Source organism: Labrus mixtus, chromosome 18, assembly GCF_963584025.1.
Source record: "Labrus mixtus chromosome 18, fLabMix1.1, whole genome shotgun sequence".
NCBI classification, from domain to species: domain Eukaryota; kingdom Metazoa; phylum Chordata; class Actinopteri; order Labriformes; family Labridae; genus Labrus; species Labrus mixtus.
In genome coordinates this window covers 17,474,663-17,499,554 of record NC_083629.1, presented here as the reverse complement: position 1 = coordinate 17,499,554, position 24,892 = coordinate 17,474,663, and the positions used below count along the sequence as shown (strand labels likewise).

Sequence of the window (24,892 nt, the reverse complement as noted above, 5' to 3'; positions counted from 1 at the left end):
GCAGCAGAGGTCGATCTTCTCTTGCTCTGCAGCGACGAAATGCAAGAGCCTCACATCTGTCACTGACTAGCACGACGAAGCAGGACTGTGTCTGTGAAGTTTGACCGGTCCGTCTATAGTTTTAACGAGGAGAATGAACAACCTTCAGCGTGACATAGATATGCTTAAGTAATGTAATCTTTTTTTTTTTAAATTACACTCCGTCCTCAAATGGCAACAATCCCCACATATCCACTTGTATATTCTCATAGAAAAATGTCATCAATAGGAGTTTTATGCCTGCAACGTGCTCCTAACGTGCAGGAATTGTGTCTTTGAATCAGGGACACTGCAGTGATTGTGACCCGCTTTTAGGATGCAGCGAGGAAGAGGAGAAGAAGGGGGCACCTCATGATCATTGCAGAGAGACAGAGAGAGAGAGAGAGAGGGAGAGAGAGAGAGAGAGAGAGTCAGTCCCACAGTGTTGTCTCGACTGAAGACAGTCAAGCCTGGTTGCTTCAGAAGAGACGCAGACTCGACATGTCCCGAACTGCCTGCTGCAGGTAGGTAAATAAAAAAAACAGAAATACCAGAAATGAGACACTTGCTTTGCAGACACGGACTCTCTTGTTAACAGGGGATCGTTTCTCTAGCATGCTGGAATATTTCGTCTGCTCTGTTAATTAAGCATCGCCCTTTAATTGGTCTGCATGTGCATGTGGGGGACGATGTTGGAATGTTGTCCTGTAAATGACACCAGCCGCTGTAGAGACACAGACAGCTGACACAGAGGGTTAAATAAGGGTTTACATTGAGCACGTCCCAGTCTGTTTATGTGACGCCTTCAGGGGTAAAAGTTGAAGAAACAGTCGCAGGTTGTAATAGATCAGCAGCCTGAGGGAAGTAAATCAGCTGAGACCTTCAACTAAAAGCATACGTAGCTGTCTATGGTGCTGAAACTCAAAGGTTCTGCTGCTATGAAAAACATATTTTAGATACAAAATCAGTTTTTAAGGTTCCACACTGTAGCTTTAATGCAACAGGACTCTAAAAGCTGTGCATTTGACATGTTTCTGCTGTCTGTTTCCACACTCCTTTGGAGGATTGGAGATAAAAGACGAGGGCGATATAAGGTGTTATCACACTGTTCAAGTTATGATGTGATTTTAAAACAGGTAAATTAGTCAAATGAGTTTCACATGTAGAGCTGTTACTGATTATTTACATGAGCAACCACGTGCTGATTATTTTCTAGATTGTATTAAAAGTGTTGGAGGTAAATGTCAGAGGAGTGGGAAGAAAATGGCCATGAAAAATTCCCCGAGCTGAATGCAACATCACAAAATGTTCTGTTTTTTTTTTTTATTATTACGAAGACAAAGACGTGCATCACATTTCATCTTTCTGAAGTTTACGAAGCCAGAGATTTTTTTCTAAATGTATTTGTGCTTCAAAACATCTCAAATGATTAATAAGTCATCCAAGTAACTGGAGATTATTTTTCTGTTAATCTTCTTATGTCTTCTTATTTCATGGACTGCAGCTCTAGCAGCTCTAGTTTCATGAGTGAAAAACAGGGTTTAATGCTTCATGTCTCACTTTCAGGGCGTTAACACTGAAGCAGCAGCAGCTCAGTTAACTTCCTTTTCACCCTAAAGTGGATTGATGGACCTCCGTTATGGCCAAACGGACATGATTCTACATTCAGCACCTGTGGCAAAATGTCGAATATGATCACCCTGACCGCCATCAGCATTTTGTACTTGCCTGTTTTGCTGTTTGAGGCGTTTGTGTTGTCCAAAGGCAAGTATGAGAGGTCAGTGGTGCCCAGTTCTGCCTCTCGTCTGGTGGCCAGGATGGACGGGGATATCATAATCGGTGCTCTCTTCTCCGTCCACCACCAACCGTCGGCTGAGAAGGTGGCAGAGAGGAAATGTGGAGAAGTCCGTGAGCAGTACGGCATCCAGAGGGTGGAGGCTATGTTCCACACCTTGGACAGGATTAACTCGGACCCCAACCTGTTACCCAACATCACCCTGGGCTGTGAGATCAGGGACTCGTGCTGGCACTCGTCTGTGGCTCTTGAGCAGAGCATCGAGTTCATTCGAGACTCTCTCATCTCCATCCGGGATGACAAGGACGGCGCCAAGTGGTGCATTGAGGGGGCCCCTTCCAGTCAGCCTCCACCCACCAAGAAGCCCATCGCTGGGGTCATCGGGCCTGGATCGAGCTCGGTCGCAATCCAGGTTCAGAACCTTCTGCAGCTGTTCAACATCCCACAGATCGCCTACTCTGCCACCAGCATCGACCTCAGTGACAAGACATTGTTCAAGTACTTCCTGCGGGTGGTGCCATCGGACACTCTGCAGGCCCGGGCGCTGATAGACATCGTCAAACGATACAACTGGACGTACGTGTCTGCAGTGCACACAGAGGGTAAGACACTTTTACTGAGTGTTCTGCAAAAAAAGGCTTGTCTCTTCAGTACATAAATCATTAATCTTAATGTTTATGTTGAGCACCTCCGGCTGCAGCTTTGCATGAAAACAAGTGCTGCATAAATACAAATGTTTATACTATGTCATTTTACTTAACTGATGTAAACCTAAACCTCAGACCTGTCCTAAACCTCGCCATGTGATTTTTTTTTTTTTACTTAACCTTAGATAAAGTGCTTCAACTGTGGCTCAGTTGGTAGACTCGTCGTCTCGACGGGAAGGTGGAGGGTTCGATCCCCAGCTCCTGCAGCAACATAACCGATGTGTCCTTGGGCAAGACACTTAAATTGCTCCCACTACTTCGTCTGCGGCGTATGAATGGGATTCGTTACCTCTGATGGTTTAACTACATAGCAACCTCTGCCATCAGTGTGTGAATGGGTGTGAATGGGTGGGTGTGACATGCGGTGTAAAAGCGCTTTGAGTAGTCAGAAGACTAGAAAAGCGCTATATAAGCTCAAGTCCATTTACCATTTACCATTTTCTTAGGTTGCAAGACTTTGTCCTTTTATTCACTTTAAAAGTCTGAATGCATCACTATCACATTTAATGTTGCAACTATTACTTTGAAGGATTACTGTAGTGATTCAGTTATACCCCTAAATACATTTATTAAACCAACAACAGAATGTTCAAAAAGAGAAGTATCATACATTTCAGCAGCAAAAGCAAAGATATTCAAAGTTTTGCCCTCTGTAGAATAGCACCAACACACTGTGTCCTACATCTCCAAGGATGCATACCAATGGCACTTTCCAACAACCTCACACATCCAGTTTGTTATGCCGGTTCTTAACTGGATATTTTAAGTCTCGAGTGTGAGCTGAATTAAACCCTAAAGACATCAACATGGTGATGTATAATCACACAATACTTTATACCATGGCTGAGATCGACTCATCATAACAAATCAACTAGATTATATGAGTATAATTAGTGAAGTGTTTGAAGCAAATGAAAGACAAGAAAGCAAGGCGTCGATACTCATTGAGGCAGGAGCTCTTCCTGTTTGGAACTGGTTCATTAAATGTTGTGTTTAGCTGCGTTATTGTAACTGGTGTTTCCTCTTGTGAGTGACATTCAGACTGCTGCTCTAACAGCAGGGGGCTGCAGACGGTTGTGTACTTGTTTGTGAGGCTCATCTACATGATGTTGGTATATAAACAGAGGGCATGTCAGAGGAGGACACCGAGCTTACTGTGCTCATTTGTGAGGTCTAGTTTTTATAGAGAATGGAAGGATTGTTTTTATGCATCAACATACAGCCAAGACACAAACATTCTTTGATATCCTCTTCTCTCTTCTTTGCGTCCCTTGTCTTGACAGCTTGTGTTTGATTGGTTGTTCCAGCAGGTTAAAGCTTCTGTTGCAACAAGAGCTTGAGAAGTAGTTGATCTCCAGAGAGTTTTCCATAAGCACTCACGCCAAGCTGGTGCACAACCTGATAAGAGAGTTTCTCTGTAGACGGTATATGTCAGCGGCAACAAACAGAGCGGCATGGAGCAAATAAAAATGAATATGAGATTCAAGGCGATGAGTAGGGGTACATTTACATCCTATAACCACAACTGCATGGCCGAGGTGCATTTTGAGTCTCTGTTGAAGGATGATGTCAGTTAAGAACAAATAACAAGTTTCATTCATATGTTTACATGAAAAATCATACGGGAAACACAAAGTGTATGTCTTTCTCTCTTCGTCCCTCCTCTCTTCTCTCAGAAATCTGATTTGTCAGTGGGCGGAGATTTTCACAGGATGACCTCTTATCCCGTGCATAACCTGCTCCAGTGCAGGTTAGGTGTTCAGCATAAGTAACCATGGTGATCTACCTTGGTGAGAAGTGAGCCACATCTGTAGGAGCTGAAGTTACCTTGATAACTCAAAATCCTGCTGCGTAGTATACCTCCCCTCTGGACAGGTTGACAATAGGTGGAGCTGTTGGGAGTGTTTGATGTATTTTTTTTATGTTCATACCCTTTTGTCTGTTTTGTATGACACAGTAAGGAGAGATCATATCTTTTGCTACACCTTCCATCTACCCCCTTGGGTAACATGTTCTCAGTTTTTTTTTATTTTTAATCTCACCTAAAAAGATTCACAGAGTGGTAATTTTACATGTTGGCCTACATGAGTAACATCCAATCAAAGTAACTTTACTTTTACTTGATTAGAATATTCTAGTACTCCTTTGAGCCCTAACAATGCCACACAGGTCAACTGAAGACTGGCATGTAGAGCCGGGGAATTTATACTGCAGGAGCTTAATGAGTGGACGGTCCCAGGTGTGCTGGTGGATTTGCAGCAGGAGAGTAACTGAGTGCCAAGCCCAGACACACACACACACGCACACACGCACACGCACACACACACACACACACACACACACACACACACACACACACACACACACACACACAGACACACGCACACACACGCACACAGACAGACAGAGTGAGAAAAGCTTTACAACAACACGGACAAGGAAAGGGAAAAAAAACTTGTGAAAGGAGGAAGAGGCACAGCTGAGACCATGACAGTGCATACCTGGAATTCCTTTGTATTTTCCAGAGGAAATTTGGGGCAAGTTTCTTGTAATTTGATACAAATTTCACCAAATCTCGATTTGAATCCTTAACTAAGACTCTTTCAGAAATAACTTCTTACCTGTAATTGATGCTGAAACATAAATGTGTGCTCCTTTTGTCCTACCAAACAGCTGTTGAGGTCACCTTTACCCTGTTTGCTCTGCTTGTTCTGATCGTGACTCTATAAAAAGAAATCTGGGTACATAAAGGGACGCTTAGTAAATGCTAAAGGGAGAGATGTGTGCTCTCAGCAAAGCGTCCCTGAATAATACTAGGCGAAGAAAACAGAACATTTAATCTGGAATTCCAAATAAAGGGCAAAGCTGGAGTGAATCCAAACCCATTTATTCGCTCTTGTCCTCCTATGAGGTCCATCATTATCCTCCTCCCCCTAACTCGGCTCTTTCTCCTTAGGTAACTACGGGGAGAGCGGGATGGAGGTGTTCAAAGAGCTCGCCGCTCAGGAAGGCCTCTGCGTCGCCCACTCTGACAAGATCTACAGCAACGCAGGCGAGAGGCACTTTGACAGGCTGCTGAGGAAGCTGCGCGAACGTCTGCCTAAAGCCCGAGTGGTGGTGTGTTTCTGTGAGGGGATGACGGTCCGAGGGCTGCTCATGGCCATGAGACGGCTGGGAGTAGCAGAAGAGTTTCTCCTAATTGGCAGGTTTGTTACAGAGTGTTTTCCCACGGGAGCTTTAGTTTGGTCTGTCTGGGTTTTCTTCTTTTGTTGGATGATAAGCAGACAAGCTTTCTCACAACAGTGATGAAAAGAATCTCTTTTTTCCCTTTTTTTATTGTTTATTCCGTCTTTTTACAAAAAAAAACCATTAAGTTAAAAATGATAAACAGATAAATTACTCATATTATTTGCCCTATTTTCACCAACTAGATATTTCTGTCAGTCATGAAGATATTATTCTCTAAATCCCAAATTCAATCTAAATTGTTGTGAATTCATGGATGTCCAAATTAAATAGTTTTGTCTTTCTTGGCTTCAAACTCCAAATTATATTCAATCTTTCAAAAAGAAGACAGCTTTGGTATTAAGTACCCATTGTGGAGCTTTCATTTACCAAATGACAGACAAGGACACATTAATATTTCCAAAAGACACATCAAATCATCACCATCATGATGGAGATTCAGATGTTGAATTCTATAATAAAAAAGAAGCTTCTCTGCAAACTCTCCTGGTATCACTAAGACTCTGTTTTAGTGTTGTTAGAGATTGTTTCCCTGAAAAAAAAAGGTTTATTTCCTTTGCTGCTTTTAGCCAACGTTTGCTGAAACACAGCTAACATGTCACCTCAGTAATAGAAACATTTAAAGTAAGAAACACAAAAAATAATCTAAATTGAAGCACTAACTTGATAAAAGCTATCTGAGAGAGAGAGAGAGAGAGAGAGAGAGAGAGAGAGAGAGAGAGAGAGAGTAGGGAATGACTTGCAGGAAAGGAGCCACAGGTCGGATTCAAACCAGCGCCACCTTCTTTGAGGACTACAGCCTCTATACATGGGGTGCATTAAAGGGGACATATTATGAAAAAGCCACTTTCACAGTGTTTTTCCAGTCCTTTGTTTGTGGTCTGCATAAGTCTTACAACACAGAGAAAAATACAATCCCCTCCCCTGATATCTCCACCCATGGACTCCACCCCCAATCTAGAACAAAACTTTTGCGCCGGTCTGCCGTTTTTATTCTCGCTGCAGAGTAGGGATGTCTACTGGGAAAACTCAGGGGGGGGCTCATTGCATTTAAAGAGACACACACACCAAAATGGAGCGTTCTGAGAGAGCTGGTTTATACAGGGTCACAAACCTCCTCTGGTGCTTGATTCATGTTATATTTTGACCACAGCACAGCACTGATGTTTCATTTAGACCACAGGGGACTGTTTGAAAAGGTAGAAAGGGGTATAATATGTCCTCTTTAACTAAACACTAGTACGCTGGCACCCCCTGTTTTGATGCTTTCACATGCATTTTATAATCTTCCTCAGCAGATAACCTTTGACATATCAGATGAAGATGATTGTATTTCATTTCATTTAATTTGTTATTTAAAAACTGATTCAATGTATTTTAACTTTAAAGGCTTTAAGAAGCTATTGTATAGCTTTCATTCATGAAATCTACTGAGTTTTATTACAAGAATATTCCCATTTGTTTTGCAGAATTGAATCTGTCATAATGAAAATAAATGACGCTGACCAGATAATCTCATTGAATCTTCCTCAGCAGATTGACTTTGTGGTCAGTTCTCCATGTGGCCTTCAAAGACTGAATTTAAAGTTCATTTTTGACCTTGGAAAATTAAGTAAGTAGCTTTTCTGAAGACATCATTTGTACAATATAATTGAATAGCTCTGGTAGAACTCAAAGTTGTCCCATCTGGCTCATAAATTCAGTTAATTGTGCCACATTAATTGATGACCTCTGTGGTGATAATGAAGATAAACGTTTCTGGCCAGACAATCTCTCAGTCTTCAAATGTGCCAGGCTGTTTCACCGAGCTTTCAATTACATAAAACGATCTTCCACAGCAGATGAGGTTGTGAATTAAAATTTGTATCAGTGCTTGAAAGACGTCTCCTTCACAGTAGTTCTGAAGTTTATGTTGAAAGTTTAGTTTAGACTTTGGAAACAAAGGTGGAAAAAATAATCTTACAACAAGGCCTGTTAAAAGTTGTTCTGCAGCTTTTGACCGTATTCTTTAGTTACACATAAATGTTGTTTATTTTCACTACGATATGTTCCCACCTGTCAGTCAATACAAACCACGCCCCAAAGTATGCAAATATAAAGTATATATATGATTCTTAGCTTTAATATAATCAAAAAGATGTGTTGTCTTTTTTTAAGTCACCCCCTATAGAGTTTAAAAAAATGAAATGAGGTCAGTAAATTGTACAATTCCAAGGAAAATTACAGCATGGTTGTGTGATAAAAATGACAATATAATCACACTTTATATTCAGCTACGTGCGGGATGTATGGTTTATAAAAAGTTCATATGGAATTGAAATCTTTTCTTCTTTTTTTTTTTTTTCCTTCTGGGAGGAGAGAAGCTCTGAAAGCAGAAGCGGCTTTGAGTGAGGCTCAGTAATGAATAATGCATCCTCGCAGCGAGCTCTCCCTCTTGCTGTCAGATCACAGACAGGATGGGCTAATGTGGGACAGCACCTCCAGCATAAGCCGAGGAGCGTGGAGTAGTGAACATCAAAGCTTGTATCAGCACTTAAAGCAGACATTCCCTCTTTGGAGTGGAGTCTCAGCTCACCTCCAGTCCTGTTAGCAGCACCTGAAACCAGGCTGCTATCAAAGCTGGCTATGGTTGATTTACACAGAGTGGTTTATTAATGTGAGGCAGCTTTATTCACAAAGGCTGATGAGAAGGAGTCAAATCCTTTTTTTCCAACCAGCGTGATGAATAGCACGCATTGAAAAAGGGATGTTTTAAAGTCTAAACTTGCGCTCACCCCTTCCACTTGAATTTGCTCTGTTGCTTAAGTCTCAGCGGAAGATAAAGAGTGTGTGTCTGTGTGTGTGTGTGTGTGTGTGTGTGTGTGTGTGTGTGTGTGTGTGTGTGTGTGTGTGTGTGTGTGTGTGTGTGTGTGTGTGTGTGTGTGTTTTCTTTCTGGGTCAAGGAGACGTCTGAAAAAGGAAAATGTTTTTTAGAGCAATGCAGTAAGTGAACACATGCAGGCATGAGCTATAGGCCAATCGTAGCGCCCCGAGGTGCTGGTCATCAGCCATCCATCTTCTTCTTCTTCTTCTTCTGCTGTGTGGAGGGTGAAAAAAACATCCACTTTCACACTGGAGAATGGAGATGCCTCACATCTCAAACGACGCACAACACACTTTTTTGACCTTCAGCTGAAGCTCTCAATGTTTGAGAAAGGTTAAAAAAAAATAAAAAATGCTCACGCTGCCGTTTGGATCAGAAATGTGACTTCTAGTCTGTTTGGCTTTGATGCATTGTTTGTTAAATTTAGATTAGCTGAATAAATATTCTCAACTCTTGCAATGGTTCCTGGTTTTGTGGTATCAGAATTGTGTCCTGAGTCTCTACAGTGCTTACGTGTTGTGTGGACGTCAGAGCTGTGGGTTTCTGGCGCTCACAGTGTTGGACCGTGAGGCGTGTGATGCTGAGGAAGCAGATGGCCAGGTACTGTTGTTGCTGCTGTCACACTGGACATTCATTGTCAGCTCATTCTTAGAAGTGCCAGCCAAGCCAAACGTGCTATTATTGGCTCTCGTTTCACCAAATGTGAACTTTTTGAAGGCTGGTGGCTGATATGTTTGTACTGCGGGTGAACTGCATTTTGTGGAAACGTCTCTCTTGTGATATGATTCTGTTTCAAATACAAAGATTCACTGTTTTGCCCTAGATTTATCTTTGCAGGGAAGAAGAGAAAACCGCAGTAGTTTGTAGCATGAGAAAAACTTGTTTTTATCTGGTTATGAAACAGACTGAAATTAAAAACCGATGCCTCTATGTGACCTACAAAAGCAAACGAGACCATCTGCAACAAGATTGGCTGCTGTAGATTCATTTTTGGACTTTTTGTCTTTTATTGATAAGACAGCTGAAGCAAGACAGGAAATGTGGAGAGAGAGAGAGAGAGAGAGAGAGAGAGAGAGAGTGGGAAGATGTGCACTAAAAAGCGTCAGGACAGGGAGTTGAACCTGCAACCCAAAAGACAAGGACTACAGCCTCTGTACATGCTGCACCTGCTCTGACACCTGAGATAAAACAGCGCTCCCTGCAGTAATTTAAAAGACTGTGGACGCTGTGTCCCCCCCCCCCCCCGGGTAGTTGTCAGACGAGGCTTTTCCCATCAAGCTGCTGAACCAACCTTTGTTTAGATTTTCTACAAAACGCTACAAAAGCTGCTAATAGTCAGTAGCAACCAAGTTCACTAAGTGGGATTGAACCTAAGTCCCGCCTCTTACCATGAAGAAAGCCAATCATAGTTTAATGTCGTAATCTGGCCACCACTAATGTCTCACTTCTGGTTTAACAGACTTATTAATTTTTCTGTCCATGTTAATACAAAGACTTTTAATATTGATATGATACACGTTATTGTCCCCTTAGGGAAATTTGTCTCAGACTCCAAGTGCTGCACACATTTAGCCGCCTCCACAGTAATATTAATGAATATGAAGACATAAACACAAACAACAAGCCACAGTCAGATTTGTTAATATATTTTTTATGAGCTCTTTTTGTCATGCAATATAAAAAATATTACTATTTTGCACATAAAGATCTGAGTGTTGTTCCTATTGAGGCGAGTGACACTTGTTCTCTCCTACATGTATGCGTCACAGATTTGACCGCTCACTGCATTTACACTGCTACAGCAAGCTGCATATGCTACTCAACAGAAGCTTTTAATGGCGTGTGAGTCATAAGTAAAGTGTCAAACCAAAGCATTTGTTTCATTAGCGTGATGTCTGATGAGAGGAGTCAATGAAAATGTGACATTTAAATAGTGGTATTTAAACCATAAATAAAAACAATGAGTGGTGAGGATAGAAAATCACACTTACGGAGCCTGTGAGGAGGCTGGGAGATGTACTGTAACAGAGCTAATCTGTGAATTCTCACAGGACTTGTGTTTGCGATGAATGGTTTTTTTTTTCTTCTTCTTCTTCTTCTTCTTTCAGCAAGTACAGTGAGTATCTACGCCCGTCAGCAGGAAGGCTGAAAGAGACACAAAGTCAGGGCAACAAAAGGGAGAATTTTTTCTGCAGGATTCAGTGTGAGGCTCATTAGTGAGGCGACATGTAGCTTCAGATGTGACAGACATTTACAACTTCGACTCCTTCTGCTGGATGCAGACTTCTGTTTGTTATACAATTTTTAGACTGTTTCTGGAGCAAAACATTCCTAATTACTTGACTATAAATAGCAGTTAGAGTTTGGGGTTGGGTCAGAAATCTTTCAATACATTTTTTTTTCTATCTTTTTAATGGCTTTTGAGAATCTTTTTTGATTACCTCTTTTTAAACCTCTCTGCCAATACCTCAGCCTGAAATCCTTGAGTTGCAAAACCCTTTCATGTGCTTCACATATATTAGCAGTACCTCGCAGTCACAGAGCTAGACAGTTGTTTGTCGGCCCAAAATGTTACCCTTAGACCTCTGACAAAGCCAAGAGAAGAGAGAAGCTCTATAGGAGAAAAAAAATATTCCACTGCTCGATAAAAACACTGTTGACCCCTTTCCAAAGTTGACATTTTTGTTTCCTGTGTAGGCAGCTACTGTAGAAATGAATTATGCTCTCGTTTGTTTTGTGTGGTATAAGAGCACATTATTAGCTCTGGTTGAACCACAGAATAAATCATTCCACCAAAAACCCAAACCTGATGTTTGCTCAGGATTTAAGTGATTATTAAGGGGTCATTTTCATCTGACATCTCGTTGAAATGTACATGCTTAAACTTTGAATTATATAACATGAAACCCTTTAAATGAACTTTCCTCTGTTTGGATTAGAGCATAGAGCCACATCTTGGGCAATAGGTTAAAGATTTGTTTCATCGACGCTGCAAATGGAATATTATTGTCAGCAAAGCAAGTGACACGGGGAGTCATATTAAAGAAAAGGTAGGTTTTTAGTTGACCCACACAAAGAAAGCCAAATTTACAAACATAATTGTAAGTACTAGGCGTATAAAAGAAGTCTACTTAATATTACTCTTGAACAGGTGTTGGTGGGAAACCTATGAGGTGAGAGTTTAGGTGAGACAGCTATTACCGCTGTTTGGCTGTGGCCATCACAATTTATGTAGAAAAGGAAATGAATAATTGAGTTTGAGAGTTTTTAGAGTTAGATGTTCTGCTCAGATTTGAATGTGAAGATAGTATGAGATGCACACATAGTTGCTGGATCCAGTAGTTGTAATTGTCTCCTCTTCTGCAGTGACGGCTGGGCAGACCGGATCGAGGTGGTGGAGGGATACGAGCAGGAGGCGGTGGGCGGCATCACAGTCAAGCTTCAGTCTGAAGAAGTCTCCTCCTTCGACGAATACTTCCTGAAACTCCAACTCAGCACCAACACCCGTAACCCCTGGTTCCCGGAGTTCTGGCAGTACCGCTTTCAGTGCCGCCTTCCCGGACACCCGCTGGAGAACATGAATTATGCACGAAACTGCTCAGGTAGCTAAACAATCTGTCAGCCATCAGTTATGATGTTTCCTGCAGTTTTTCTGCTTTACGGTTTTCTGCCGGTGTGCACATCAGCGTGTCTTTTTGAACTGTTGTGATGTTTTCAATGCTCTGAGGACGGAGACAAAAGGCCACATAAACTGGAGCACGTTCTTTATTCATGAATTACACTGCAAGGGGGTTGACTTACTCTGACTCAGTCCAATAATCTATTTTTCATATTGTTTATTTCTGTGACACTTGGCTTTACAGAGGATGAGGATCTAGGTAAATGACATCCTTTTCTTTTGCAAAGGAACAAACTGAATTACCGGAAACAATGCTCAGAAAGCATGTTTCAAAAACAACATTTATTTACATACTACTCATACATGTTTCTTTTGAAAATACTTTAACAGAACATATATTTACGTTAACAATTCTCGTTCACAAAGCTGATATCAATAGAACAGAAGAATCCGCAAAAAATCAAGTTATTCTTACAGTAAACTATTTGGAAATCTTTCAAAAAAAACCTTTGTAAGTAAACGTAAATATAACATTCTGCATGTGGTGAACAACATTTTAAAATTTTCAGTTGACAGCGCTTGAGGTTTTTAAAGTAATTTTATTCTTTTGCACCTTTCTTAATTAATGCATTTATTTTAACATTTTTTTAAATTATTTTCTCTGTTTGAATATTATTTAATAGACCCTCTCTTTTTTAAATGCACATACCTCAAGCTTTATTCATTCCTTCATTTTAATAGCAATTATGACAGTATCAGTGTTGGAGATAGAGTTATGGTCTATTGTCCTGTCACCTCTATTGTTTTTATTTGATTATTCATATTTACTTTCTCGGTGTAGAACTCCAAGACGGTGAGTGAATCCCTCTGAATGGATCTGTAATGCTGCTCACTTTAGAAGTATTATATACATAGAGGTTGACTGATATTAAAGCTTTATCACATGATTTGTTAGCTTTATTATTTTTCTACATGTGCTATTAATATCAGTTCACCTCTACTATATGAAGCTATTGGGATGTTTTTATGTTCCTTACAGTGCAGTGAGAGCCTGACTATTAACTCTGCTCTTCCATTGTGTCTCCCACTCTTTTTGGTCCTAATACAATTCATTTTAAAACAACCCAATAACATTGAGTGAAATGGTTACTTGGCTGGTCCGGCTTAGGTTGCATGTAGCCACAGAAATAGTATAAAGTCATTCTGCACCAGATTCCCGCAACGACCGCTTTCCTCCTCTGATAACTCAGGGTTGGAAAGCACATGTGCTTTTATATTGTACTGCAGTGTCCCAGGTTTCAAGTTGTGATAAGTGAGAATATCTGAGGATTATTTTCATTTCAAAGCTTCTCCATTAACGAGGCGCTGTCAAGAAAATTGATAGTAAAAAATTGGAGGCCATATATCACAGTAAAATAACATACAGACACGTGATAACCTTTTAGGTTTGACAGCAGCTAATGCTGGCATTCTAAAAAAAAAAGTTCTTTAATCCTATAGCGAACGTTATTTAAAGAGTATCTTACTGCCGGATCGTTATGTTATTCAAACTGAAACGTGATAGAACGAATCACAAGACAGAGGACTGGGCATAACTTTCAGATGAATTTGATTCGAAAAAAGCTTTTTAATTGGTCAAAAAAATGGTAATGAGTCATCAGACATTTGAAATGTTTTACAGGAAGATAACACAGGAAACGAGGAAAATGCATTTTTCATTTCATGGGGACTTTAAGATAAGGATTTATGCCTTTCTAATGTGAAGTCATGCACTACCAATTACATTATTAGGTTTCAGCCTCCAGCTAGATGTCATTTTAACTAGGAAAGAATTGAATGCTAACGTTAGCTTTCTGTTAGTACCGTTAATTGGCCACTAAAAGTATTGGTAAGGGTTAAAATATGGATTTCCCTTCAAGTTTTCATTGTTCAACTAAAGAAAAAGTTAATGATTTGTCAGGTATCCTTAATTTATTACTTTCAATCGATAAACCACAGTATGACATTATAACAGCTCTTGAACTTCCTATGCCGAGCATGATGCTGAATATGGTCAATAGATAACACATTTATTTAAAACCACTGAATTGTAGTTTTATATTTGGACAGAGAAGGTTTGGTATTCTTCTAATCCCGACATGGAGCATTCGCTCCTCTGCCTGCATGCTGTCATCATGACATCATTTCATCGTGTCTGAAGCTCTCACAGCTCAGTGAGTGAGGCGAGTGTCAAAGCCAAGGAGCTGTTAAACTAGGTCATCACCAGCAGCTCCCATCGGACGCTCCCCCAGCTGCTACCCGACTGAATTCCCTATTCCTGTTTGTTTGAACTGGCACTCAAGTTTCCCAGCAGTCATTTTTAACCATCATTACTGGAGTTAACACGATGGTGAGAAACACACCAGTGAGGGATGATGATGCTCTTAAGCTTATCCGACTCATGTATCATGCAGTTTTATGTTGTCAGGTGACGTGGATGAATCCTGTCGTTTACAGAGCATCTGACAATGTTCATGACATATAAGAAGACTGCATGAATGTTATTTTAGGATGTAATAGAGAATCTCTATATTATACAAAATCTGCATCTCTCTCTCTGCATCATCTGTAATGACTACAATAGACTAGATCACAACTTTATGGTCTGCTTGAGTATGAAATGATCTTTGAACAACCGGGCGGTTGTTGGCAGTTCAATACAATATGGGTAAATTAAAGAAAACGTTAGAAAAAAGAAGATACAATACAACTGTCTGATGGTTTTAACCAAACTAAAAGTAAGGCAAATACATCATGAGAATATTTTTTGTTAATTTCATGTTCAAAATGTTTAATCTTTGCTTTGTTGCCAAATCAGGAAGATTTATAAGATTGATCAAATCCTACTATTTGTAACATTCATCCCCTAATAGAGAAATGTTAAAAATGTGTAACCTAACCTTTTATTAATGAAAAAAAACAAAGAAATCACAATCTTTAATTACCATTACTTTTTTGATAGGCCTAGTTATCAGTAACATGTATGAGAAATGATCACTGTGGAATCACACATATTTGGTCAACAGTGCTGTCTCGCTCAGTAATGATATGACTTTCGGTCACTGTAATTACATTTTGGGTATAAATTACAGCATGACACCAGCATAAATTAAGTTTTTTGGAGCTGCAATGAACACCTAATGTTATCAAGTATAATATCATCCAGGGGGGAATCCAGTTACAGTTTGGCAAGCTGTATCACTTCCCATCAGTTATTACGTAATCAGCTGATACATCACCTCACTTGCTTTCCATAAAATATTAAACAGGGGGTTTGGAAGAGTTTCAAGGGACAGATTAAGGTTAAAGGGATGACAAATGGTGTATCGCTCTAATTTCCTTTTAGCAAAAAAAAAAAAAATCTTTCAGAATCTGAGATAAAAACTCCTGGAGAGTTGATGTGAAAAAAAAAAAAGCTTTTCCAACAGGATCCTTTTGTAAGAAGTGTGAGTATGTGTATGAAAATCAATAAGTGAAGACTCTCACAGCATACTTTGTAGAATTCATTTTAGGGAAAGGAAGAAAGAATAGGAATGAAAGAGATAAAGAGAAACAAAGAGAAGCAAGGGTCTTTATCAACAAGAGTGGTGCCGTTATGGTTTTAAGTAGCAAAGAGGCCTCATCATCATCATCATTATGGATATAAAAGCTGCCACTAGTAATTACTGTCTTAAGGCTGTAAAGATGAATCATCACTAAATTATAGCAAACAATGATTGCGTGGTGCTAGCGGAGAGTGTAACATCGGTCTAAGTTGGCCAGCTGTCAGCAATCAGTGTTTTTAATCAAACGTTTTTAGGCAGATTTTTAAAAATTAAAAAAATGTAAAGATTACTAAGACAAATTAGCAACAAACAATGAAGCTGTTTCACATGAAAAGCTGCGTTTATCTCACAATCTCCTTTGGATGTCCGGAGGGGCTGCAAGCTGAGCTGCAGCTAATGTGAATTGTGGCTAATTTGAGCTGCTGTTAACATGAGCTGCGACTGATGTTATTTCAGTTTGGGCTCAGCTTGTTTCTAGATCACTTCTTCAATGTAGTGAGCCAGGCCTATAGCAGTTATAGCAACCACATCATGTTAGTAATTTACAGCTGATAAACATAGTAACAGTGTTGTTGTTTTTTTTAGTATGAGAAAGGAAAGAGCTGCCGACGCACGTACCTGGTCTGCTGTTTAACATAAACGGACTGAAAGCATGGCATTTTAATGACATTAAGCTGACATCTTACTTCAAGGAGCAACTAAAAAACCTGCTTACTCTGCTTCTAGCTTGCATTACACTGAATTGATAGGGTGTGGTTTGAACATAACATGCTGTTCTTTTAACATTTGAATCACTTTTGTGTCATTCACTCATCGTGTTCGCCTTAAACGATACAAAGAGAAGACATGCACTGGAGTAGTTGGTCCACTTTTCTGCTTGAGGAGACACAATGTCAGTGGCACAGCATTCTAGACCGACTCTAATTGAGTCCTGACTCATAAACGCAGAAACGGATAGTCTTGCCATGGTAACAAGGTTTCTTTGAAGCCATTTTCCGAGGCTTCCAGTTCTTTTAAAGCAGTCTCCCGCTGAGACAAAGAGGCGTGTAGCTGGCTGCCTGTTTTCAGAGAATAATTACAAGAATATATCAGCGACCACCCTATCACTCCTTTGTAATATGATAAGTCATGCTACACACACCTGTTCAGAACGAAGCTGGAAAATGTTTACATGACACATAACATGCTACCGCTCGCAGCAATGAAGCACTACCCTGTAAGGCTTTTCCTGTAATCTTTAAAAAAAAAAAAAAAAAAAGAAGCAAGTCCTGGAAATGGATTCTTAACTGTTTTCTCGTGTGTGGACAGGTTATGAAAGTCTTGAGGACAACTACGTTCAAGACAGCAAGATGGGCTTCGTCATCAACGCCATCTATGCCATGGCCCACGGGCTGCATGACATGCACACTCACCTCTGCCCCGGCCATGTGGGTCTCTGTGACAACATGTTGCCTGTCGACGGGAGCCACTTGCTTGATTTTCTTCTCAAGACGTCCTTCACGGGGGTCTCTGGAGAGGACATTTGGTTTGATGAGAACGGGGACTCACCTGGGAGGTAAAATACTCTTCATCTGTGCTCCTTAAGATTCAGTGAAGTCCAATATTTTGGTTTGCCAGAAATGTTATCCCTTACCGTAAGTGACCCACAACCAGTGGTGGAAGAAATGATTCAGAGCCTTTATTTAAACACTTTACCTGGATGCATCTTAGTTGATTCTGCCAAATCTTTACAATGCTACTGCCATTCTCTGCTGAGGATGACCCCCCCCCCCCCCCCCTTTAGCTTTGACGAACAAATCCACGCAGGTTGATTTAATCAAAATGCCTTTGGAGACACTACATTTAAAAAGAGTCAGATATACTGTGAAATACAAAAATACTGCATAGTGTTTGTCTTTTGGCAGATTTTTCAGCTGGTTCTTAAAACTGACGCTAGAATAACAGTTCTTCGTATTCTCACAGAGCTTTCCACTGAGTTGTTGCTTTCACACAGAAAGCTGACTGCCTTAAGGGTTCTGAACAATCTCTAGTAGGAGATATTCTGAAGGATTTTTTGGACCATTAGCCACTCTTAATCTCTTGTCTTTCTAACCACTATCAGGTACGAGATAATGAACTTCCAGCGTGTGGAGCCTGGTGTTTATGACTACATCAACATCGGATCCTGGCATGAAGGCGTCCTTAGTCTGGATGATGAAATGATGCAGATGAACCGCAGTGACATGGTCCGCTCTGTCTGCAGCGAGCCCTGCTCCATAGGAGAGATAAAGGTGTGGGACAAAACCTCCAGATACTATCCTGTTAATGATGCATGTTGCCTCTGAACCTCCATGTTTTATCTTTACAATGTTTTTATTGTTTCTTTGAACATTAGAACTACAATTCTACAGGACTAAAAACTAATAAATTACAGGGTAATACTTGCATAAAGTTGACATCACTGCACCAGGACCAGCTGCGAGATGTGGACGCCCTAATCTTTTTTTGTCTGACTCATTTTTAGATGGAAACAATCTCAGAGTATAGGCCCCCTAGTGGAAAATATTTGACATTTCTCTGCATGTTTTGTCGGCCAGGTGATCAGGAAGGGAGAAGTGAGCTGCTGCTGGATCTGCACTGCCTGTAAGGACAATGAGTACGTCCAGGACGAGTTCACATGTAAGGCCTGTGAGCTGGGCTGGTGGCCGGACAAAGAACTGGAAGGTAAGCTTGAAATCTCTCTACTTACAAAAACTGACCTGCAATGCAACGCAAACACTGTCTAAGAGGGTATAATGGGTACTGACACTACCTTAATCATAATCAGAACTGCCCCCTCTGTTGGCTTTACATACTTTAAAAGGCGTTTCTTGTATTATTTCTGTCTTTTTTGTGTGTTTATTCGTCTAGTTTATAATTGCCTTTCTTTATGTTATTTTCTTCATTGTACAGCACTTTGGTCTGCTGCTGCTTTTTTTTCATAGGTTGTTAAAAAACTAGACTTGACCTAATAACTATTGGTTAAATATAAGTCTTTATCCAGCCAGCAAAACTTAGATAATCAAGAACTTTTCATTAGATTTTTTATAAATCACATGACATTAAAATGAGATGTAATGTCATTTTTCAAGAAACTTAACAAGTATAATGTGATTGCCCCATCGGCAGATTTATTTTAACTTATAAGAAGCATCTCAGGCCTTGCTTTTTCCTTTTCTCATATTTCAAAATAAGGTTTTTATCTGGAACTTGTCTGCCAAATGAAACTAGATAAATACACTTGCTAAGAAGTGAGTGTTTGCGATGTACAAACCAAATGTTCCTCACAGCAGGTTTGATTCCCTTTTCATATTAATGCAATGCAGTATCTTAATTCTGATGAATAATAAAAAATGTTGTCCTGCAAGTTTCATCCTTAAATAGAGATAAATGTAGATTATTGCATTAGCCACAGGCTGAGTTCCTGTTGCATGACTGATGCTTTTTAGAGATAAAGGGGAAACTTTTTTGGTCTTGTCAGATGCGCCGTAGAAAGTTAAGTTCTTAAGAGCCCTTTCTCTTCTCATCCCTCCAACTGTTCTCCGCACAGCTTGTCCTGCTACGAATTTTGCAGCACTATTTCATAAACCTGCTACGTCCTATTTTCATCGCTTTCCCATGACACCTGAGAGCCATTCATCATCTTCACCGTTTTATCCGACAGCAGCCCTACTTCACTTACCACTCTTCTGGCCCACTTTCAAAGGCCTTCTGTTCTGTTCAAAGACAAGACACTCTCTTAATAGGATCATCCTGCCTCTCTCCATGCTGTTTCGCTTTTTTTTTTTTCCTTTTTCTTTAACCTTTAGTTGCACTTGAAGACGAGAAAATGTGAAGCTCTGGGATGACATGAAAATTATTCCTGTGCAGTTTTTCTCACCCCAACCCTCCTGCTGGTAAACAATGAATAAATAAACCTGCTTAAATTAGTTGTTCAAAGTGTTTTCTCAACATTAGGCATGAAAGAGATGTTTTTTGGATCCATGAAAAAGACAGTGATTTACTTTGTCCTGCTGCATAGCCCTCTTTCCCTGGCCACAACCCAGCCTGGCCATGGCTCAGTAGAAGGGGGGTTTATTTATAGTTGAGCTAAAAACCTACTTTGGGACCCACTGTATTTTCTCTGGCTTACACATATTTAACTTATTTTATATGTGCCTATACAATAAGGCCTTGAAATCTGAAAGTTGTTGTATAATTTTTCTCAAAATGAACTGTTTTGTTGAAGTTTTATTTCTCCAGAAAACACAAATGTTACCACCATGCTCATACTGATATGAAGAAATGTGCATGATCTGCTCTTAATATATTGAGCTTGTGTGCTTATATTGTCCTGTTTTTATCCTTTTCAGTGTGTGAACCAATCCCTCTGCGCTACCTCGAGTGGAGCAACCCAGAGTCCATTATCCAGGTGGTTTTCTCCTGCATGGGCATCCTGGTCACGTCATTTGTCACCTTAGTCTTTGTCTTGTATCGTGACACACCTGTGGTCAAGTCCTCCAGCCGGGAGCTCTGCTACATCATCCTGGCTGGGATCTTCCTGGGCTATCTGTGTCCTTTCACCCTCATCGCCCGTCCCACAGTGGCCTCCTGCTACCTCCAGAGGCTGCTTGTTGGACTCTCGGCTGCGATGTGCTACTCTGCCCTGGTCACCAAAACCAACCGCATCGCACGTATCCTGGCCGGAAGCAAGAAGAAGATTTGCACCAGGAAACCGAGGTTCATGAGCGCTTGGGCTCAAGTTGTCATTGCCTCCATCCTGATCAGTGCCCAGCTCACCTTGGAGGTCACCCTCATCATCATGGAGCCTCCTGAACCCATTAAGTCCTACCCGAGCATCAAAGAAGTCTTCCTCATCTGCAACACCAGCAATGTTGGTGTTGTGGCGCCTCTGGGCTACAACGGCTTGCTAATCATGAGCTGCACTTACTACGCCTTCAAGACCCGCAACGTTCCAGCTAATTTCAACGAAGCCAAATACATCGCCTTCACCATGTACACCACCTGTATCATCTGGCTGGCGTTTGTGCCCATCTACTTTGGCAGCAACTACAAGATCATCACCACGTCCTTCTCTGTGAGCCTCAGTGTGACTGTAGCTTTGGGCTGTATGTTCACGCCAAAGATGTACATCATCATCTGCAAGCCGGAGCGAAATGTGCGCAGCGCCTTCACCACATCTGATGCTGTGCGAATGCACGTCGGCGACGGCAAGATAGTCTGCAGAAGCAACAGCCTGCTCAACATGTTCAAGAGGAAGAAGAACACTGGAAACGGCAGGTATGTTCATTAATTGAATCTGTGAGTCGTGCTCCTGAGGCACCTAAGGGATGCTGGTTTTACTGTAATTCCCTCTCTAAGGGAAGCTGATGTCTTACTGTATTCACTTTCAAAGGGACACCTGTTGTAAAGTGTGACGGATATAGGTCAGTGCTCAATTCACACAGCCATTTTAACCTTTGAACTTTTGATACAATTAAAACAAGCATCTCTGTTAACAAGTGGGATATCAAACGGAGAAAACAGGGTTTCTGCAGAGTTTACAGAACAAAAACGTTTTTTTGTGACAAGCTAAATAACAGCAGGGTTACTGTGGCCTCAAATTATTTCTCTAAAATGAATTATGACATTATGGACTGATGGAGCCTCTGTTTTAACCAGTAACAGTGCTACTAATTGTAATAAGTCTGCTGGTTCTTGCAACATTCTCCCTGTTACATCATACATTTTACAAAACCATTTTAGGATGAAAGGCTCTGGTCGGCAAAAAGGAATAATCATTTTTTTGGAAATTGAATTTAAAGCTATTTAAGGATTGTGTACCCTAACACCGTTTTTTTGCACCGGCAGCCCCCCATGATCTCACATTCAGAGCGCTTGTGGCTAGCGCTGACTGTCGCTAGATTATGCAAGTCTTCTCACAGCACTTCCACCTTCTTTTATTCAAGGATGTTATTACAAAGACAACATAAAAACAATGTCAAGTATTGTGTACTGGAATAGGCAGAAGTTCTAGATCTGGAAATGGCAACCAAGAACAAAACAATACTGGGTGTACAGGCCTTTAGTTTCTCCTTCATCATTGGTATCAGAAGTTCCACCCATATTTGATTTTGATTGGTAGTCGAGAGAACTGATATTGACAAGTGAGGTGATATTCCAAAATTTGAAGTATTTTGAGCGCTGAGTTTACGACAAAAAACAGCTGACACCTAGGGCATTTTTTGCACTTAGTATGCTGAATGCTGAAAACACTGAACTGCAATGATTTTGTATTAAAAAAAGATACTACCATCACAAATAATGCTATTAGAGGTCACAGGCCCTTAATTTACGACTTAGGCCATTTTTGTCTTTAGTAAACTGACTTTAGTGGAGGTGGGTGGGTCGAATTTTTTTTAGAACTGCAGATACCCTGGAACATTATGTATGATATGATGATGAATATAAATATATATTTTAATAATTAATTTTTGCTTACGTGAACCACAGATGCTATTTGTGTCTCCTTTTTCTGGGTTCCTGTGCAGTAACAGCCGTCTTTATTTTGTTCATAGTTCTAATGGAAAGTCTGTGTCATGGTCTGAACCAGGTGCAAGACATCCTCCAAAAGGGGATCACACATGGCACAGACTGTCAGTGCATGTGAAGAGACAGGAAGCAGGTTCCAATCAGATGGCTGTCATCAAACCCTTAACTAATACCTACCAAAACAGAGGCCTGGAGTTCTCAGACCTTAGCACCAAGACTTTATACAATGTGGCAGAGGAGGACGAGGGCGATCCCGTCAGATACAATTACAATCCCCCCGTCACTCCCCCCATGATGGCGCACGGGCAGATTCCCCACTGTGGGCTGATAAAAGACCAGGGAAATGAGATTGAGCTGTATACCCCTGAGCATTTACGGCCACTGAGCATTATCTCCCAACACAACATCATGGACCACCTGCAGGAGGAGAGGCTGGTTGGTAAATTCAACAGGGACTTCCCTGAGTTTAATGATTTGATAAGCATGCCTGAAGCTGTTAGTGGTGGCATGCCTGTGTACCACCAGGCCCACCTCATCCAGCAGGAACCAGTCCTGCCTTTGCACCTCGACCCGTTCGATGAGGAGCCCAACTCCCCTCTAGAGGACGAGGAGGAGATGGAGAATGAGCACTTTGGCCTTCTTCACGGCTACATGTACAACAACGCTGAGATTCATGACGAGGAGGATTTTGTTGAGGTCAAATTAGCCATGGATGACTCTCTGGCTCTGATGCCTCCCTCTCCTTTTCGAGATTGCGCTGCTGCTCCTCCGATGAGCCCTTTTCCCAACTCGCCTGTGTCTGAGTCGATTTTGTGCAGTCCTCCAAATGTGACATACGCCTCTGTCATCCTCAGAGACCTCAAGCAAAGCTCCTCAACTCTATGAGTGTATTCGCCAATCATTACCTGTTGTAATATATCCAGAAGTTCATAATGACTTGTGTTGTACATGATGATAAGGAAAGAGTCAGTCTGTGGACTGACAGGTCCTTTTTCACTCTGTAATTGATAGCTTTTACATGATAAGGGTGAACAACAAGGCGCCATATTTTAAAATTATTTTCGATGTTGTCTACAATATGAGGATTTGTCTTACAAACGTATGCTAACATAAGCTTTTAAGAGAAACTAGATTTTGTGCTTATACGACAAACAACTAAGATTATCTGTATGTACATTTATTATTATGAATAGATTCATAAGGAAAAATAGGCAACAAAACAAGCTGATGACTTTAATGATTCTAAACAGGAAACGTTTAGGATGAATATCATTTGTGTGTAATGTAAAATGTTGCAATTTGTAAACAATATTTTACAATATGTGTGTGTTTTGTATACCAGGAAATGAAGGGAACTTAGAACGCCTAAGTTTGATATTTTGGAAAATATAAGCATTTGCTTTCTGAAATGTAAGTTGATGAGAAAGCATTTATATCATTGCAAGATCTGTCTGCTAAAAACAAAGCAGCAGCTAACAGCTATTAGCTTAGTTTAGCAAAAAAAAAGACTAGACAGGGGAAAACAGCAGTGTCATTTTCACATGCACTGTTACATCAGTCATTTTTGCACTTTGGTTTTTGTATGAATTTAAACAAAAACATATAAAGTGGTTACTTGTGACTTTCAAATGTGCTGATCGGGTGACAGTGTGATATTTAGATATGTAGGTGAGCTGTTCCCCCAGTTTAAACTCGTTTTGCTAAGCTAACCACTTACTGGCGTTAGCTTCACTATCAGGGTATAGACGTAAGATTGGGGTCATTTTTTCACCTTAAAGTGAATAACTATATTCCCAAAATGTTAAACTTGATAAAAGAATAAATTATCCGTGATTTTTTTGATAGATACAGTACTGCCAGGCAACGCGTTGACTGTATCACGAATGTAGCAGCAGACAAGTGCCACATTTTCATCAAATTCTTTGTTGTTTTGTATGTTTATCTAATTTTTATGGTCTTGAAATGCCATTTAGAGTAGTTTCAAGTTTGTATCTTTTATATTAAGACATCTGATTTCATAATTGTATAGATTTATGTATAAGAAATGACATACATATGTTTTGTGAATGTATGAATTGTGTGTCATATTTTGGTATTAAGATGTTATCTTTATGCATTACAGTATAAACTCATTTGCTGTGTATGCTTCCATTGTGCGATGGGTTGTGTACGCCAATCAATTTCCTGAATATTAAGACTTTAAGAGCCTATCAAAACTGTATAATGTGAAGTGCTAATGTTAAAAGAACAACTTGAATAAGGTATTTGCAACCTGAGATATACGCAGTATTAATAAAGTCTGCCATTTAAACAAATCTTAACTGTAGAACATTTAACAGGACACTTGTTTAACTGGAGTAAAGTAAGTTTTCTATGTGTTTGTCTCCTGTTTTTCCTGCATGGTGAAACATTAAGAGACTTTGAATTAACTTGGTCAATTCCAAAAGGTTTTTTATAACCAAAGGTCAAAGATTTATGGCTTTGCTTTAAAGGGAAAAGAGGTAGGGTAAG

The 24,892-nt window shown here is 40.4% G+C and overlaps 1 protein-coding gene across 2 annotated transcripts; it reads left to right on the top strand.

Annotated features, from left to right (window-relative positions):
* The first annotated feature begins 345 nt into the window (after positions 1–345).
* grm1b (glutamate receptor, metabotropic 1b) lies at positions 346–24,757 on the top strand. 2 transcript variants are annotated; one of them, XM_061062309.1, is made up of 9 exons: positions 346–542; positions 1,585–2,415; positions 5,477–5,726; positions 11,996–12,231; positions 17,141–17,387; positions 17,934–18,102; positions 18,409–18,535; positions 20,203–21,130; positions 22,443–22,695. In XM_061062309.1, exons 2-9 carry the CDS (start codon positions 1,701–1,703, stop codon positions 22,549–22,551), a joined length of 2,781 nt encoding a protein of 926 aa, XP_060918292.1. In that variant the 5' UTR covers positions 346–542; positions 1,585–1,700; the 3' UTR covers positions 22,552–22,695. The 2 variants fall into 2 exon arrangements, with proteins under 2 accessions (XP_060918292.1, XP_060918291.1); XM_061062308.1 differs by having other exon boundaries at positions 375–542; positions 22,408–24,757.
* Positions 24,758–24,892: the final 135 nt, after the last annotated feature.